This window comes from Globicephala melas, chromosome 18 (assembly GCF_963455315.2).
Source record: "Globicephala melas chromosome 18, mGloMel1.2, whole genome shotgun sequence".
Lineage (NCBI taxonomy): Eukaryota > Metazoa > Chordata > Mammalia > Artiodactyla > Delphinidae > Globicephala > Globicephala melas.
This window is the reverse complement of record NC_083331.1, coordinates 24,867,682-24,881,945: the sequence shown is the minus strand read 5'-3', so window position 1 is coordinate 24,881,945 and position 14,264 is coordinate 24,867,682. Positions and strand designations below refer to the sequence as shown.

The 14,264-nt window shown below is 40.8% G+C and overlaps 2 protein-coding genes across 2 annotated transcripts in view; both read right to left on the bottom strand.

The window, feature by feature from the left end:
* Positions 1 to 221: 221 nt before the first annotated feature.
* KBTBD7 (kelch repeat and BTB domain containing 7) lies at positions 222 to 6,660 on the bottom strand. Its single transcript, XM_060288083.2, has 2 exons — positions 6,348 to 6,660; positions 222 to 6,176 (listed from the first exon to the last, which is right to left on the bottom strand). The coding sequence occupies exon 2, from the start codon at positions 6,153 to 6,155 to the stop codon at positions 4,110 to 4,112; it is 2,046 nt and encodes a 681-aa protein (XP_060144066.1). The 5' UTR covers positions 6,156 to 6,176; positions 6,348 to 6,660; the 3' UTR covers positions 222 to 4,109.
* A 6,521-nt stretch (positions 6,661 to 13,181) lies between these two features.
* The window catches only part of MTRF1 (mitochondrial translation release factor 1), a 70,544-nt gene continuing 69,461 nt past the window's right edge, over positions 13,182 to 14,264 (bottom strand). The window contains exon 13 of the transcript XR_009559704.2: positions 13,182 to 14,263. The gene's annotated coding sequence lies outside the window, so the exon portion shown is untranslated. The remainder of the gene's footprint in view (position 14,264) is intronic.

Here is a 14,264-nt window from a genome sequence, read left to right as displayed (position 1 = left end):
GCCCGTGCACCGCAATGAAGAGTAGCCCCTGCTCACAGCAACTAGAGAAAGCCCGCGCACAGCAATGAAGACCCAACGCAGCCAAAAATAAATTAAAAAAAAAAAAAAGACAAGTAAACTTTCAAGTTTAAGGGACTGACACAGAACTGCAAAGTTTTTATATTTCCAATTCATGAATATTAAAACAAATTCAATTAAATAATTTTAGTTTACAACTCATTCATTATGTTTTATATTTTTTCCTCATTTCAGCACAAATTGGTGAAAATGACATCAGGCAAAACACTGGTTTCTAGTTTAATGAGCAGTGAGTAGCAAATTTATATTTTTAAATTATATTTTAAATAGATTCCTTATGGGTAGATGCCCTTTTCCAAGCACCTGTTCACCTGCTCATTATGAGATAAAGAACTCTTGCAATTTAGATATCTTGCAATTTAGATATCTAATGAACATCTGTGATGGCCACAGTTTGAAACACCTGGAACCTATAATATACTTTAAATCCTAATATATACACAGCCTTCCTAGACAATATTCATATCACATGTATGTATAACACCTCAAGTTTCAAAGCTTTCATATACACTAGCTCATCTGACCCATTATTTTTTTTAAAGTAACATATTTTATACACTTTAAAAAAATTTATTTATTTTTGGCTGCGTTGGGTCTTTGTTCCTGGTCGCAGGCTTTCTCTAGTTGTGGCAAGCAGGGGCTACTCTTCCTTGCAGTGTGCGGGCTTCTCATTGCAGTGGCTTCTCTCGTTGAGGAGCACGGGCTCTAGGTGCGCGGGCTTCGGTAGTTGTGGCACGTGGGCTCAGTAGTTGTGGCTCGCGGGCTCTAGAGCGCAGGCTCAGTAGTTGTAGCGCATGGGCTTAGTTGCTCCGCGGCACGTGGGACCTTCCAGGACCAGGGATCGAATCCATGTCTCATTGGCAGGCGGATTCTTAACCACTGCGCCACCAGGAAAGCCCTGACCCATTACTTTAAATCGCTTACATTTACTTAACTGTCCTTATGTTAATCATCATGAGGAAATTTGAAATTCACAAGTGTCAACTTTGCCTTTGTTCTGAGGTACCCATTAATATTCACATCCCTTTCAGATGGTAAATGTATATGATTGCTTTAGCTCTATTTTAACAATGCCCTTCCCCCCTTACAAACATTTGAGCAATATATCTTGTGCAAAATGCTAATTCCTTTTTGTTGAAGTGTTCTTGGGACTGTCACAGTGTTCTTACCCTGGGTGTGTGGATGAGCTGCAGAAGTGTCATAACTTCTTTGAAATTATGAAATCATAAACATGTACATTTTTCTGGGGAATGGGTCAAAAGCTTTCATCAGATTCTCAATAAGATCCAGGTACAAAACAGAAAAACAAAACAAAACAAAACAACACTGCTCAACTAGAGGAGATAGAAGGACATTAAATTTAATCCTAAACCCAAATTAAGTTATTTGCTAAATTAGTCTTATATTTTATACTTTTGAAAATACCAATGCTAACTGTTTGAATATTTAAATTATTTGAAATAATTTGGGTTCTCTGAGCTTTTCAGACTTCAGGCAGACAGAGACAAAAAATAAGATCATTCGAAGTCTTATAAATAGTAATCCTGCAAATGACATTATATTGAGAATTTGCTAAAATCTGTGTCAATTAATTGTAAAACTGAGACAAAGGCGCTTTCCTGTGATGAAGGGATTTCAACACTGCTACTTGTGTCACTCACTATGTAAGCAAGGGTTTTGTACATTTAGCAGAAACTAAATTAAGAGGTCAGAAGGCCTGGGGTTCTAGTGCCAGTTTTATTTGTAACTAACCATGTACAAATCACTTATCTATAAAATAAAGGTTAATTAACATCTATTCCCTAATTCACAAACATATCATGAAACCAAAATCCTTTCTAAGAAAAGCTCTTTGTAAACCAATATTTTCCTACTAATTAGCTTATACCTAACTCAGAGGTTGAGAATGACACATTAGAGAATCTGTCTCTTATCAGCTGGTTGCATACCCTAATTCTGTAGATGGATAATGTGGTTGAGACCAGCATTGTCCTATTTTGACCTTACAAAACAAAAAGCTATCAACAAGAAGTTATGGATTAAGAAAAGTCGGTCGAAAAATACTATTAAGATACAGCTTTCCATGTTAAGAGCAGCGCTTGTTGACACCCCTGATATGGGACAAACAAAACTAAAGCATGTTTGCTGTTTTGAAGGAACACATGCTGCTAGGGTGAGAATCTTATTTCACTAAATAATGCTGAACAGAAATGTCCTGTGGACTCTTCAGGTGGCCAATCAAAATGGCTAAGAAAACATTATTTGTGTTTTTGGCTTTTTTAAACCCTTTTCTCTCTCCCTCCCTTTTCTTATTCAAAATTCACACCTCAGTACTCTGCCAGTGTGAAAAAATGTTAGCATTTGGTCACTACAGAATAAACATAGAAGAGGAATTAGCATGTTACTGAACAAAGATTCAAAAAGATAAACTAAGTGGGTATAGAAAAATTTATAGAACATAAGCATCTGTATATATACACCATTTATCGTGTATATGTATTGTGACAACCATATGTATTAACAGACCCTCAAAAGTAAGCACCTATATGTTCTCGTATTTAACAATGTCAATTTTGTGCAATTTAGTCTCTATTTCTAGACCTTCTCTTATTATGGTGATACAAAACAAACAAAAAACAGACTGGAGCATGGTTCACAGAGAAATATAGGACAGATACAAATAACCTAATAAAATAACCATGTACACCACTGCTTAGGGAAGTATTTTAGAGGAAACATACTTTCACTATTGGCCCCAAACGCTATCATCCACTTATGTTCTTTAACTGCCAACTTTTAATACAAAAATAGCTTCAAGCTGATAATCATTTACAGTGACTTACAAAACTGACAGAAAATTTCAACGCTACATAAAACAATTCTATACACAGCTTAAAGTTTTAAAGTTCTCTTCTGGCACTGGATTTTAGAGTTGATAGACACAATAACTACTACTGATCTCAATAAAACACTGTTTTTAGCTTATACATATTTTCAAAACCAGTATCGACTCACAAAAGTCACTTCCTGCTAAAGAATCCTCTAAGACAAACAGCAAAACTATACAGCCAAAATATTGTAGGAGAGCATATAAACGTTTTAAGACAAGGCATGACCAACGGATAAAAATTTACATTACCCAATCACACGTCCAGTGAAAAAAACAATTGTTCCCCTGATTCAACGAAGCATGTATCAGATATAGATGAAAAAATATGGCAACTTACCTATTGCTTTTGGTTTAGAAGGGTCTAAATAGTTGGTGATGCTACCAGAATGGGTCTTTTTCAAGATAGAAAAATGGTCATATTTAGCAAATACACATTTTATATTCCAAAAATAAAAATGAAATTTCTTTTAAAACAGTGGGATCCTGATTTTTTTTTTTACTTTCTGTGAGTGCTTAAGACCATTCTGCATATTATCAAAATGAAATCACTCTTTAATAACCTTAATATATATGTCCAATTTTTTTCTTTGCAGAAGAGAAGAACACCAAACCAAATTTTAACAAACTGTATTAACTTAGAATCCTAAAAACTGACTATTTGAAAAATTTGGGAAATCTACTACTTTCATTATTCTGAAGGAAGATATAAACCTTCAAAACCCTACCAACAATTTCTAGTCCAATTTTCTATATAAAAATTAAAAAGCTAATTTCCTCACAACACTAAATAGAATTTAAAAACTAACAAGACTAAATTAGATAATCAAAATATAAACAGTGTAACTAATCAAAACGATTCACTGGTGCAACAAATACTTGAACAAAGAAGAAAACCACCAAGCATTCTAATCAATTATATGGTTCATTGTTTTGCATACTTTAATCTGGACTTTCTGCACAGTATATCATTATATAGTTGATTTCACGGACTGTTTAAACTTTGTAACATGACATTAGCAATTCACACATTACCCTTTCTAAGCCAAATGTGCAGCCCTAATCAATTTTTTTTTTTCCAGAAAAGGACATCTTTTTAAGATATATTCCATAGCAGTAGAAACATCTTAGTATTTCAAAATATTTACAAAGAACCCTGCTGATCCTGTGCATTTCGCTGCGGTGCTACCTGTACCCAGACTTCATCATCAGAAAAAGAACTTGAACTTCCTGACTCAGAGTCCAGTTCACTGAATCCATCTAAGTCCCATTCAGTACTAGACTCACTCCGTGCATCATCTTCCTCAGTGATGAAACTCTGACCAGGTTCAAGGCAGGAAGGATAAACACGAGCACAGAGGCAAATAAACCCAGAGTCAAACTGCAAAAGACCTAACATGGTACCTATATTAATCCACTGGTCTTCCCTAGTATCATATTCATACACAGTCACCCGGTTTTTTTTCCATTGTGGGGTTGTAGAAGTGATGAGGAGCAACTTTTGGCCATGATTAACAATCTGATAGTTGTGGGTCTCAGAGTCCAGGGGAATATTACTAATGCGCCTCCATTCTCCCCTGGCTGGGTTATACACCTTCATGACTGGGATGTCACAGATACAATAGATCTCATCATTGAAGACACAGGCTTCCTGAAAGTCACTGCGTTTAAGAGAAGCACAGTTCAGCCACATATTATGGCTAGGATCGTAGCAGAGCATGCGCTTACTGTTCACAGCATAAAGATAGTTCTGAACCACTATTAGTTCAAAGGAATAGAAGGAATGCGGTACAGGAGCCACTAAGGCCCACTGGTTCCTCTGAACACTGTAGCATTCCACTTCCTTTAATTTAACTCCAGTAATAGGGTCTCGCCCACCCAAAATGTAAATGTAGCCATTGAGGTATGCCACATCCATGCCCTCACGGCAGAGCAGGCGGTCAGCAAGCTGCTGCCAACTATTCTGGGCTGGTTTATACACCCAGAGGTCTTTCCTGGGCTGGGCGGCCAGATAGATGTCATGGTCTGGAGAGACACAGACAGCTGAGGAGGTGACAGTCTTAGTGTGAGCCAAGCTGGTCAAAGGCGATGGCATTGTGTAAATGTCCCCTGAGTATGGGTCATAGCACAGAAAGGGATCTCTGGGATGTCCAAAGAAGATCACCATCTCCTTGGCACACATACCCAGCCTCTGGGGTGGATTTTCTGCCATGGACACAAGAGAGCTGCAGCCACTGCTGCTCTCTGGCTTTGGCACCAGAGACTTGTACAACATGTCACCATACCGCATCTGCAGGGCTCCTTCGATAAGGTCCAGACAGTATTTCCTCACAATGGGCTTGGTCAGCAGCCCTTCCAGGTAATCCTGATCTTCGTCGGTGAAGTGTGTCCAGCGGACACACTTGAAGACTTCTGCAGCGCTGGGACCCCGCTCCTTGGGAGCCGCCTCCAACCACTGCACCGCCACGTGGCACACTGTCCGCTCACTCTCGACGTCTAGACTGTCCAGGCGCAGGACGGCCAGCAGTTGGGCCAGGGTCAGATCTGCCAGAGACTCCTCCCGAATCGAACCCATGCGGCTGAGCTGCTTGAAGTTGTGGGCTATAAACGACTGGGCCTGTGATCGCAGCTTGTGATGGTCGAAGGCATCGGCGAACTTGAGGATGGCCGTGCAGTTGGCCAGGTCAAGGCGACGGGCTAGGAAGGAGGCACAGGCTTCACGCACATACTCGAGCTGCAGCATGTCGGAGGCGGCGTACAGGCGCTGCACGTTGGCCTCACTTAATGACACACGACCCGTGTAGCAGTAATCGACCAGCACCTCGAAGGACTCGGCATCCACATCGTGCATGGTCACGTTCGTCTGGTGACTCTCGTACATGCCGCCGGTGAACATGCTCTTGAAGTAGGGACACGCGGCAGCCAGCACGTTACGGTTGCAGGAAAAAAGGCGGCCCGTGCCAGGCCCGCTGCCAGGCGTGACCACCTCGATGGTCACATCACAGAGCAGCCGCGCGTCGTAGAAGGACTTGAGCTGGGCCAGCAGGGCTGCGGAATGGGCCGTGTCCTTCAGCTCCTCCGGGCCCGTGAAAAAAGCCGAAACCGAGGGCTTGGAAAGCCTCTTGGGCCGCCTTCCGCCGCGGGGACTGGCGAGGCGGCGAGAGCGCGGAGCTTCTTCCCGGGACTGCATGGTGGAGATGCTGGCGGAGAGCTGAGGACGAGTACGGGTGTAAGGACCGGGCTCTGGCGCCTCCTCACCCTCTGCTCGCTGACGCTAAGACCGCGGTGTCCCTAAAGAGACTGCGCGGGGGCCGCGCTAACTTAACTCAACCCTACGCCGCGGTGCCGCCTCTGTTTAACGCGCAGACAGTGCCTGACTCACCCGTTTCCAGTTCCGCGCCCTTTCTCCGCTTCAGCTCGCCCTCACAGGACCTACTGGCTGGAACCGAGCGATCCGCCACCGCCGCGCTGGCAATACCGGTAGGCGTCCAGGAGAACTACGGCTCCCAGGTTGCCTTCCGCGCCTCGAGGAACGCCGAGGCCCTCCGGCCTCTGCCGCTTAGGCGGCTTCACAGAAACCGCTTTGCACGTTGGGAGTAGTAGTTCGAGTAATATCGCGAGGCTTCTGGGGGATGACTGCTTTGACTAACAGAATTGGGAAGCGTTTATTCTCCCGGATTTGACGGTTTAGAGCTGTGGGTTTGAACTCCACAGTAGAAGCCCCATTTTAGTATTCATTAGTTGTGTAACTTTTCTCTGAGAACTTTTCCCTCTTTGCAAAATGGGGATAATAGTATTTCATAGGACTGTGTGAGGATGAAATGAGATAAACTGCGAAGGACCTAGAACGCTTCAATAAATATTTGTTGATTAGAATAATTAAGTGCTTACACTGTGCCTAAAATGTAAAGATTCAATAAGTGTTGGTTTTTCTTCTAGAATTTATGAAAAATGAGGCACCCACTTAGTTGAAACCATGAACAATTTCTGCAAAGAAAACTTCCAGTGTTTAATGTTGCTTCTTTTCAAAGGTTCTGAAGTGTATTACAATATTATTTATTTATTTTTGGCTGCATTGGGTCTTCACTGCTGCACCTGGGCTTTCTCTAGTTGCCGCGAGCAGGGGCTACTCTTTGTTATAGTGCGTGGGCTTCTCGTTGTGGTGGCTTCTGTTGCAGAGCACGGGCTCTAGGCATGCAGGCTCAATAGTTGTGGCTCACAGGCTGTAAAGCACAGGCTCAGTAGTTGTGGCGCACAGGCTTAGTTGCTCCTGTGGCATGTAGGATCTTCCTGGACCAGGGCTCAAACCGGGGTCCCCTGAATTGGCAGGTTGATAATTTTTTTAAATAAATAAATAAATTTATTTATTTATTGGCTGTGTTGGGTTTTTGTTGCTGCACGTGGGCTTCAGTAGTTGTGGCACACGGGCTCTAGAGCGCAGGCTAAGTAGTTCTGGCGCACGGGCTTAGTTGCTCCGCGGCATGTGGGATCTTCCCGGATCAGGGCTCAAATCTGTGTCCCCTGCATTCGCAGGCGTTTCCTTAACCACTGCACCACCAGGGAAGTCCTGAAGTGTATTACAGTATTTTCATTACTAAACAATATGTAGGTTCATTAGGATGTCTTAGACAAAGATGAGGTCTTAGAGAACAGCATTTATAGATGGCCTTAAATATGCAAATCAGGCATATTCATAGACAGGGTGGCATCTCACCAAATCAAAACTTCATCTTCTGGGAAGCAAGCTTATTTTCATAACTTCTTAATAGGAATATTACACTACTTTCATTTATTTCCACAAATCAGTTGAAGATTCTGGAATTGTCTTTATTAAGGCGTTTTAATGAGAGTTTTAAATTAAAATATTTGTTTTTTTGTTTCAAATATTTATTTATTTTTATTTTTGGCTGCATCAGGTCTGAGATGTGGCACGCGGGATCTTTTGTTGCAGCACACAGGCTTTTCTCTCTAGTTGTGGTGCTCGGGCTCCAGAGTGCATGGGCTCAGTAGTTGCAGTGTGCAGGCTTAGTTGCCCTGCAGCATGTGGGATCTTATTTCACCAACCAGGGATCGAACCCATGTCCCCTGCATTGGAAGGCAGATTCTTAACCACTGGACCACCAGGGAAGTCCCAAGATTTAAATATTTAAACAAATGCACCTTGTATTGTACAAAAGCCCAAGATCCTCAAGACTTGGTATTCATACATGCTCTAACATTCCTTGAAATAATATAGTAGTTTATGCCTTACAAAAGTTTTATATATATACATATGTACTGATCAACATTTAAATATTCAAAATCAAGGGCTTAGAGATTTTTTTAAGTTAGAGATCTTTTATTTAAAAACCAGACTGCTCCTGGGACTTCCCTGGTGGCAAAGCACGTGCCACGGAGCAACTAAGCCCGTGCGCCACAACTACTGATCCTGTGCTCTAGAGCCCGTGAGCCACAACTACTGAAGCCCGTGCACCTAGAGCCTGTGCTCCGCAACAAGAGAAGCCACCACAATGAGAAGCCTGCACACTGCAATGAAGAGTAGTCCCCACTCGCTGCAACTAGAGAAAGCCTGCACACAGCAACAAAGACCCAACGCAGCCAAAAAACAAAAAAAAACAAAAAAACCCAGACTGCTCCTGCTGCTAGTTTGCCATGTGTTACCATAACCTAATGAATGAAATCTTTAGTATTATTACATGAGTAGGTATATAACATATAGCAGAATAACTCTCAAATTGTTTTTCTCTCTTTTCTTATTAGCTGATGAGGGTCTAATGGAAATACTCCGAGATAGAGACATTAAGCTAAGTGGGGCTCTGGGCTCCAAAATCTCTTCTGTACCTTCATTGGGTATCCTTCAGGTACACCAGAGACAATTAAGTCATTAGTAACACCGATTGCTTCCTCTCCTGCACTAACACCAGCTGGGGGAAAAGCAATAAAAACAATTTTTAAGTTGATAAAATATACTTAACATAAAGGTTACCATTTTAACAATTTTTAAATTGTTCATTGCTTTGGCATTAAGTATATTCACACTGGTTTGCCACCATCACTCTACCACCCATCTCTAGAACTCTTTATATGTTGCAAAACTGAAACTCTGTACCCATTCATAATAACTCTCCTTTCTTCCTCCCCCAAATCCCTGGTAACTACCATTTTACTTCCTGTCTCTTTGAATTTGACTACTCTAGGTACTTAATATAAGTTCAGTGATTAATTTTTACCTTCCTTATATCTGCCCATACTTTGTTATTTGGTTTAGTTTACTGTTCACAGAACCCAAAATATTTAGTGGTACTGTGCTCTAAGCTCTAGAACAGTGCTATCACAAATCTTTGTGCAATGTTGTAACTATTTTATGTCTGCCCTGACTCATCCAGTATCCAGAGCCGCCCGTAGCTCTTGAGTACTTGAAATGTGGCCAGTGGCCCAAGGAACTGAATTTTTAAATTTAGAAACACCGCATTGTTATCAGTGAAATTCAGTGGCGAAAGGAAAGTCTTCTCAACAAATGGTGTTGGAACAACTGGATCACAATGTGAAACAAAAAACAATCTTGACCCCTGCCTTATACCATAAACTAAAATTAAATTGAGATGGGTCTTAATATTAAATTGAAAACTTAAATAGAAAAGGGAAAATGATAAACCTGCTAAAAGAAAACATAAACCTATCTCTGTAACTTTGAGGTAGGCAGATTTCTTAGGCCACAAAAAAAACCAGTAATCTTTTAAAAAAAATTGATAAAATGAACTTCAACAAGATTACAAGCTTTTGCCCATCAAAAAAGCAGTGAAAACAAAATAAAAAGGCAAGCCAGGGCTTCCCTGGTGGTACAGTGGTTGAGGGTCCGCCTGGCGATGCAGGGGAAACGAGTTCGTGCCCCAGTCCAGGAAGATCCCACATGCCGTGGAGCGGCTGGGCCCGTGAGCCATGGCCGCTGAGCCTGCGCGTCTGGAGCCTGTGCTCCGCAACGGGAGAAGCCACAACAGTCAGAGGCCCGTGTACTGCAAAAAAAAAAAAAAAAAAAAGGCAAGCCAGAGACTAGGAAAAAATATTCGTAATACATACATCCCATAAACATATGAAAAGCTGCTCCATGTCCTTCATCATCAGATGAATGCAAATTTAAGTCACAATGAGAAAACACTGCATACCCATGAAAATGGCAAAACTTAAAAAGATCAACAATACTAGATGTTGGTGATGATAGGGAGCCATTGGAAACCTCATATGTTAATACTATGACTATAAATGGATATATCCACTTTGAAAAACTGTTTGGTAGTTTGTTTGAATGTTAAATGCCCAACAATTTCACTCCTAGGCATTTGCCCAAGGGAAATTAAAACGTGTCTACAAAAAGACCTGTGCAAGGATGTTCATAGTAGCTTTACCCATAATAGCCGAAACTGGGAATAATCCAAATGTGCATCAATAGAAGAATGAATAAAATGAATTGTGGTATATTCATACAGTGTGATACTACTTAGAAATAAAAGCAAAACAACCCTTGATACCTGCAATATTGTAAATGAGTATCAAAACTTTTGAACAAAGAAGCCAGATATACAGGAGTACATACCGTATGACCATTGATGTGAAGTTCCAGAACAGTAAAATAAGCTATGGTGAATAAAAATCGTAATAGAGGTTGCCACTGTTGGGGGAGGGGGAGTTGGCAGATGACTGGATTGACTGGAAAGGAGCACAAGGAAACTTTCAGAGGCAGTGGAAATGTTCTCTTCTTGAATGGGCCGGCAGTTACAAGGGTGTATGCAATTGTCAGTTGCATACAAAACTCAGTTAACTCAATTGTAAATGCAGTTATCACAAAATGAATACACCCTTGTAACTACCACTCAGGTCCAGATATAGAACATTACCAGCATCCCAAAAGCTCCACCCCTGCCAACACATGTCTTCCTAATCACTGTTGCCCCCAATACTAGAGTCTATGATTTTAGAAATATTTTCTTTTAATTTTTAGTTGACTGTAGTAGTTTGTGATCCGAGGTCCCTTGACTCAATTTCAAATTCAATTTTAAAATCTCTCTAAGGTTTATTTTTTAAATAAAGTTTGTTACTCCTTAATATTCCAAAGGTGTTGTGCATATGAGGCAATAAACTTTGGCTTTCCAGATTTTTTACAAGAACCCTGATTTATCTTTGGCTTATATATTCATTCCTCATATTTTTCTACTAAAGTTAAAAATGTCAAGTTTATCTTTGTAGTTTAGGAGACTAAAGGTCTGTCTGAATAAAGCAAGATTATGAGTTTAACTGAATCTCACTGTACAAAAATAAAGTGTGTAACAACAGAAAGTACTCATTAATTAAATAACAGATGTCCTAGATGCTTGCTACTCCAAGTGGTGTTTGCGGCTCATCATCATCCATCGTCACCTGGGAGCTTGCTGGAAATGCAGAATCACAGGCTCCAGACCTACTAAATCAGAATCTGTATTACGGCAAGTTTCCCAAATGATCTGTATAAATACAGAGGTTTGGGAAATACGTTAAGTTAGACTATCTTCATTTTGCCTTGTTTCACACAATGTTTTAATATTTACATTTCCTTGGATAAACGTTTCTGTTACATAAAATGCCTGAAAACAAAAATCAGTTTCTGTGTTTCTAACTTTAACACTCAAACTCCCTATTCAACATTCTTTCAAATTAAAGCAGATTCTCCAAAGACATCAATTATTGGGGGGGCCGGGGGGAGGGAATGCCTACCCCTAGGGAAATCATGAATCATGATATTGATTCAAATAGGATTAAATTATCTCTCAACTCAGAGAAAGTGAGAGGGAAGACAAAGGAAAGCTTTCTTTAAATAATGCCAGCTGAACTCTACTCAATACTCTGTAATGGCCTATATGGGAAAGGAATCTAAAAAAAAAAAGAGTGGATATATGGATATGTATAACTGATTCACTTTGCTGTACACCTGAAACTAACACAACAGTGTGAATCAACTGTACTGCAATAAAAATTGAAAAAAAAAAAAAAGAATTCCAGCTAAGGGACTTCCCTGGTGGCGCAGTGGTTGAGAATCTGCCTGCCAATGTAGGGGACATGGGTTCGAGCCCTGGCCCAGGAAGATCCCACATGCCGCAGAGCAACTAAGCCCGTGCGCCACAACTACTGAGCCTGCGCTCTAGAGCCCACGAGGCACAACTACTGAGCCCACGTGCCACAACTACTGAAGCCTCGGCAACAAGAGAAGCCACCACAATGAGAAGCCCACACACTGCAAAGAAGAGTAGCCCCTGCTCGCCGCAACTAGAGAAAGCCCGCACACAGCAACAAAGACCCAACGCAGCCAAAAATAAATAAATAAATAAATTTATATTAAAAAAAAAGAGACAGAGCCAGAAGCAAGTCTTTTTACAACCTAATATCAAAAGTGACAATCCCACCACTTCTATTGTATTCTACTTGTTAGTAAAGAGTCAATAAATCCGGTCCACATTCAAGGGGAGATTATACAAGTGCATGAAATGCCAGGAACAGGGTCACTGGGGTCATTTCAGAAGCTGTCTTGCACAATGAGAAATCAAATGTTTATATGATGCTAAAGTACTACCCCACAGATTACATACTGATTATTAAGGAGAGCATGTACCATTACAATGGAGAGATTTGACAGTTTTCAAACTTAGTATCACTAATAGTGGAACTTCCTGATATGATACAGTATCACAACATCACCTGTGAAGTAGTCTTACCAAATGTGTTTAATGTGAATTTAATTAATCTTTAGACATAATTTTACTTTATAGTACATTAAGGGCAAGCCAGGCAAATTTAGAATGTAGACTATTCTACAAAACAACCTTGTGGGACTCTTCAAAAGGTCAATGTCATACGGAAAAAAACTTGGGGGATTAATCCAAAAACTAAAGAGATACTGGCAAATGTAATGTGTAAGTCTTGGTTGGATCCTGGATTGGACAAAACAAACAAAAACAGCTAAAAAAAAGATATTTTGGGGATAACTGAAGAAATTCTGATATGTAATAGCTATTAGATCATATTATATAATTATTATTGATATACAATCGGTGTGATAATGGAGTTATAATTTTGTATGAGAATGTCCTTTTTCCTAGGATGTGATGAAACATTCAGTAGTGTTATAAGATCTGCAACTAACTTTTAAATAGTCCAGCAACCACTCTGTGTGTGTGTGTGTGTGTGTGTGTGTGTGTGTGTGTGTGTGTACAGAGAAACAAAAAAAGCTAATGTGGCAAAATATTAACAATGGTTGAATCTAGATGATAAAATATTCATTGAACTGTTTCTTAAAAATTATTTTTAAAACTTTTCTGTGTGCTTGAAAATTTTCAAAATAAAAATTTGGGAAAAAATTTCTCTCATCTTTACCTCCAAATCATTCAATTGGTCTTAAAACTCTATTTTAGGGCTTCCCTGGTGGCACAGTGGTTGAGAGTCCGCCTGCCGATGCAGGGGACGTGGGTTCATGCCCCAGTCCGGGAAGATCCCACGTGCTGCAGAGCGGCTGGGCCCGTGAGCCATGGCCGCAGAGCCTGCGCGTCCCAAGCCTGTGCTCCGCAACGGGAGAAGCCACAACAGTGAGAGGCTTGCATACCGAAAAAAACAAAAAAACAAAAAAACAACAAAACTCTATTTTAATTAGCCTTTCCTGGCATACAGTTCCTCTCTTGAGGAACTATCTAAAATAACAACCGCTCTCTTTTTCACTCAAGAAACTTCCCGAGAAAAATTACTAAATACAACATGCCACTTTGAATTAGAGTTGGGGACTTATATTTTGGCTCCCTGCTCAGCTGGAAGTTCTGTAAGGTAAGGACTAGGTTTTATATATCACGGCACAAAAACGACCTCAGTGAATTACTCATATTACACCACATCTGTTGATGCTTGTTAAGTCAAAGAACAATTAGAAAATAGAAGCCAAGCAGAGAGTCTGCTTTAAATATTGACTTGTAGTTTGTACACTACAGAGTTCACTCAGCTCTCCAAGAGCTCTACCATCTATATCCTAGAGATAGATGCTCACAGTTAGCAACTCATATTCTTCACAACTTTTATTTACTTTTTTATTTAAAAGTAGCAGGTTAGGGCTTCCCTGGTGGTGCAGTGGTTGAGAGTCCACCTGCCGATGCAGGGGACACGGGTTCATGCCCCGGTCTGGGAAGATCCCACATGCCACGGAGCGGCTGGGCCCGTAAGCCATGGCCGCTGAGCCTGCGTGTCCGGAGCCTGTGCTCCGCAACGGGAGAGGCCGCAACAGTGAGAGGCC

Excerpts from the sequence above, each read along its gene's own strand:
- KBTBD7 (XM_060288083.2), bottom strand. The coding sequence starts at position 6,155 with ATGCAGTCCCGGGAAGAAGCTCCGCGCTCTCGCCGCCTCGCCAGTCCC.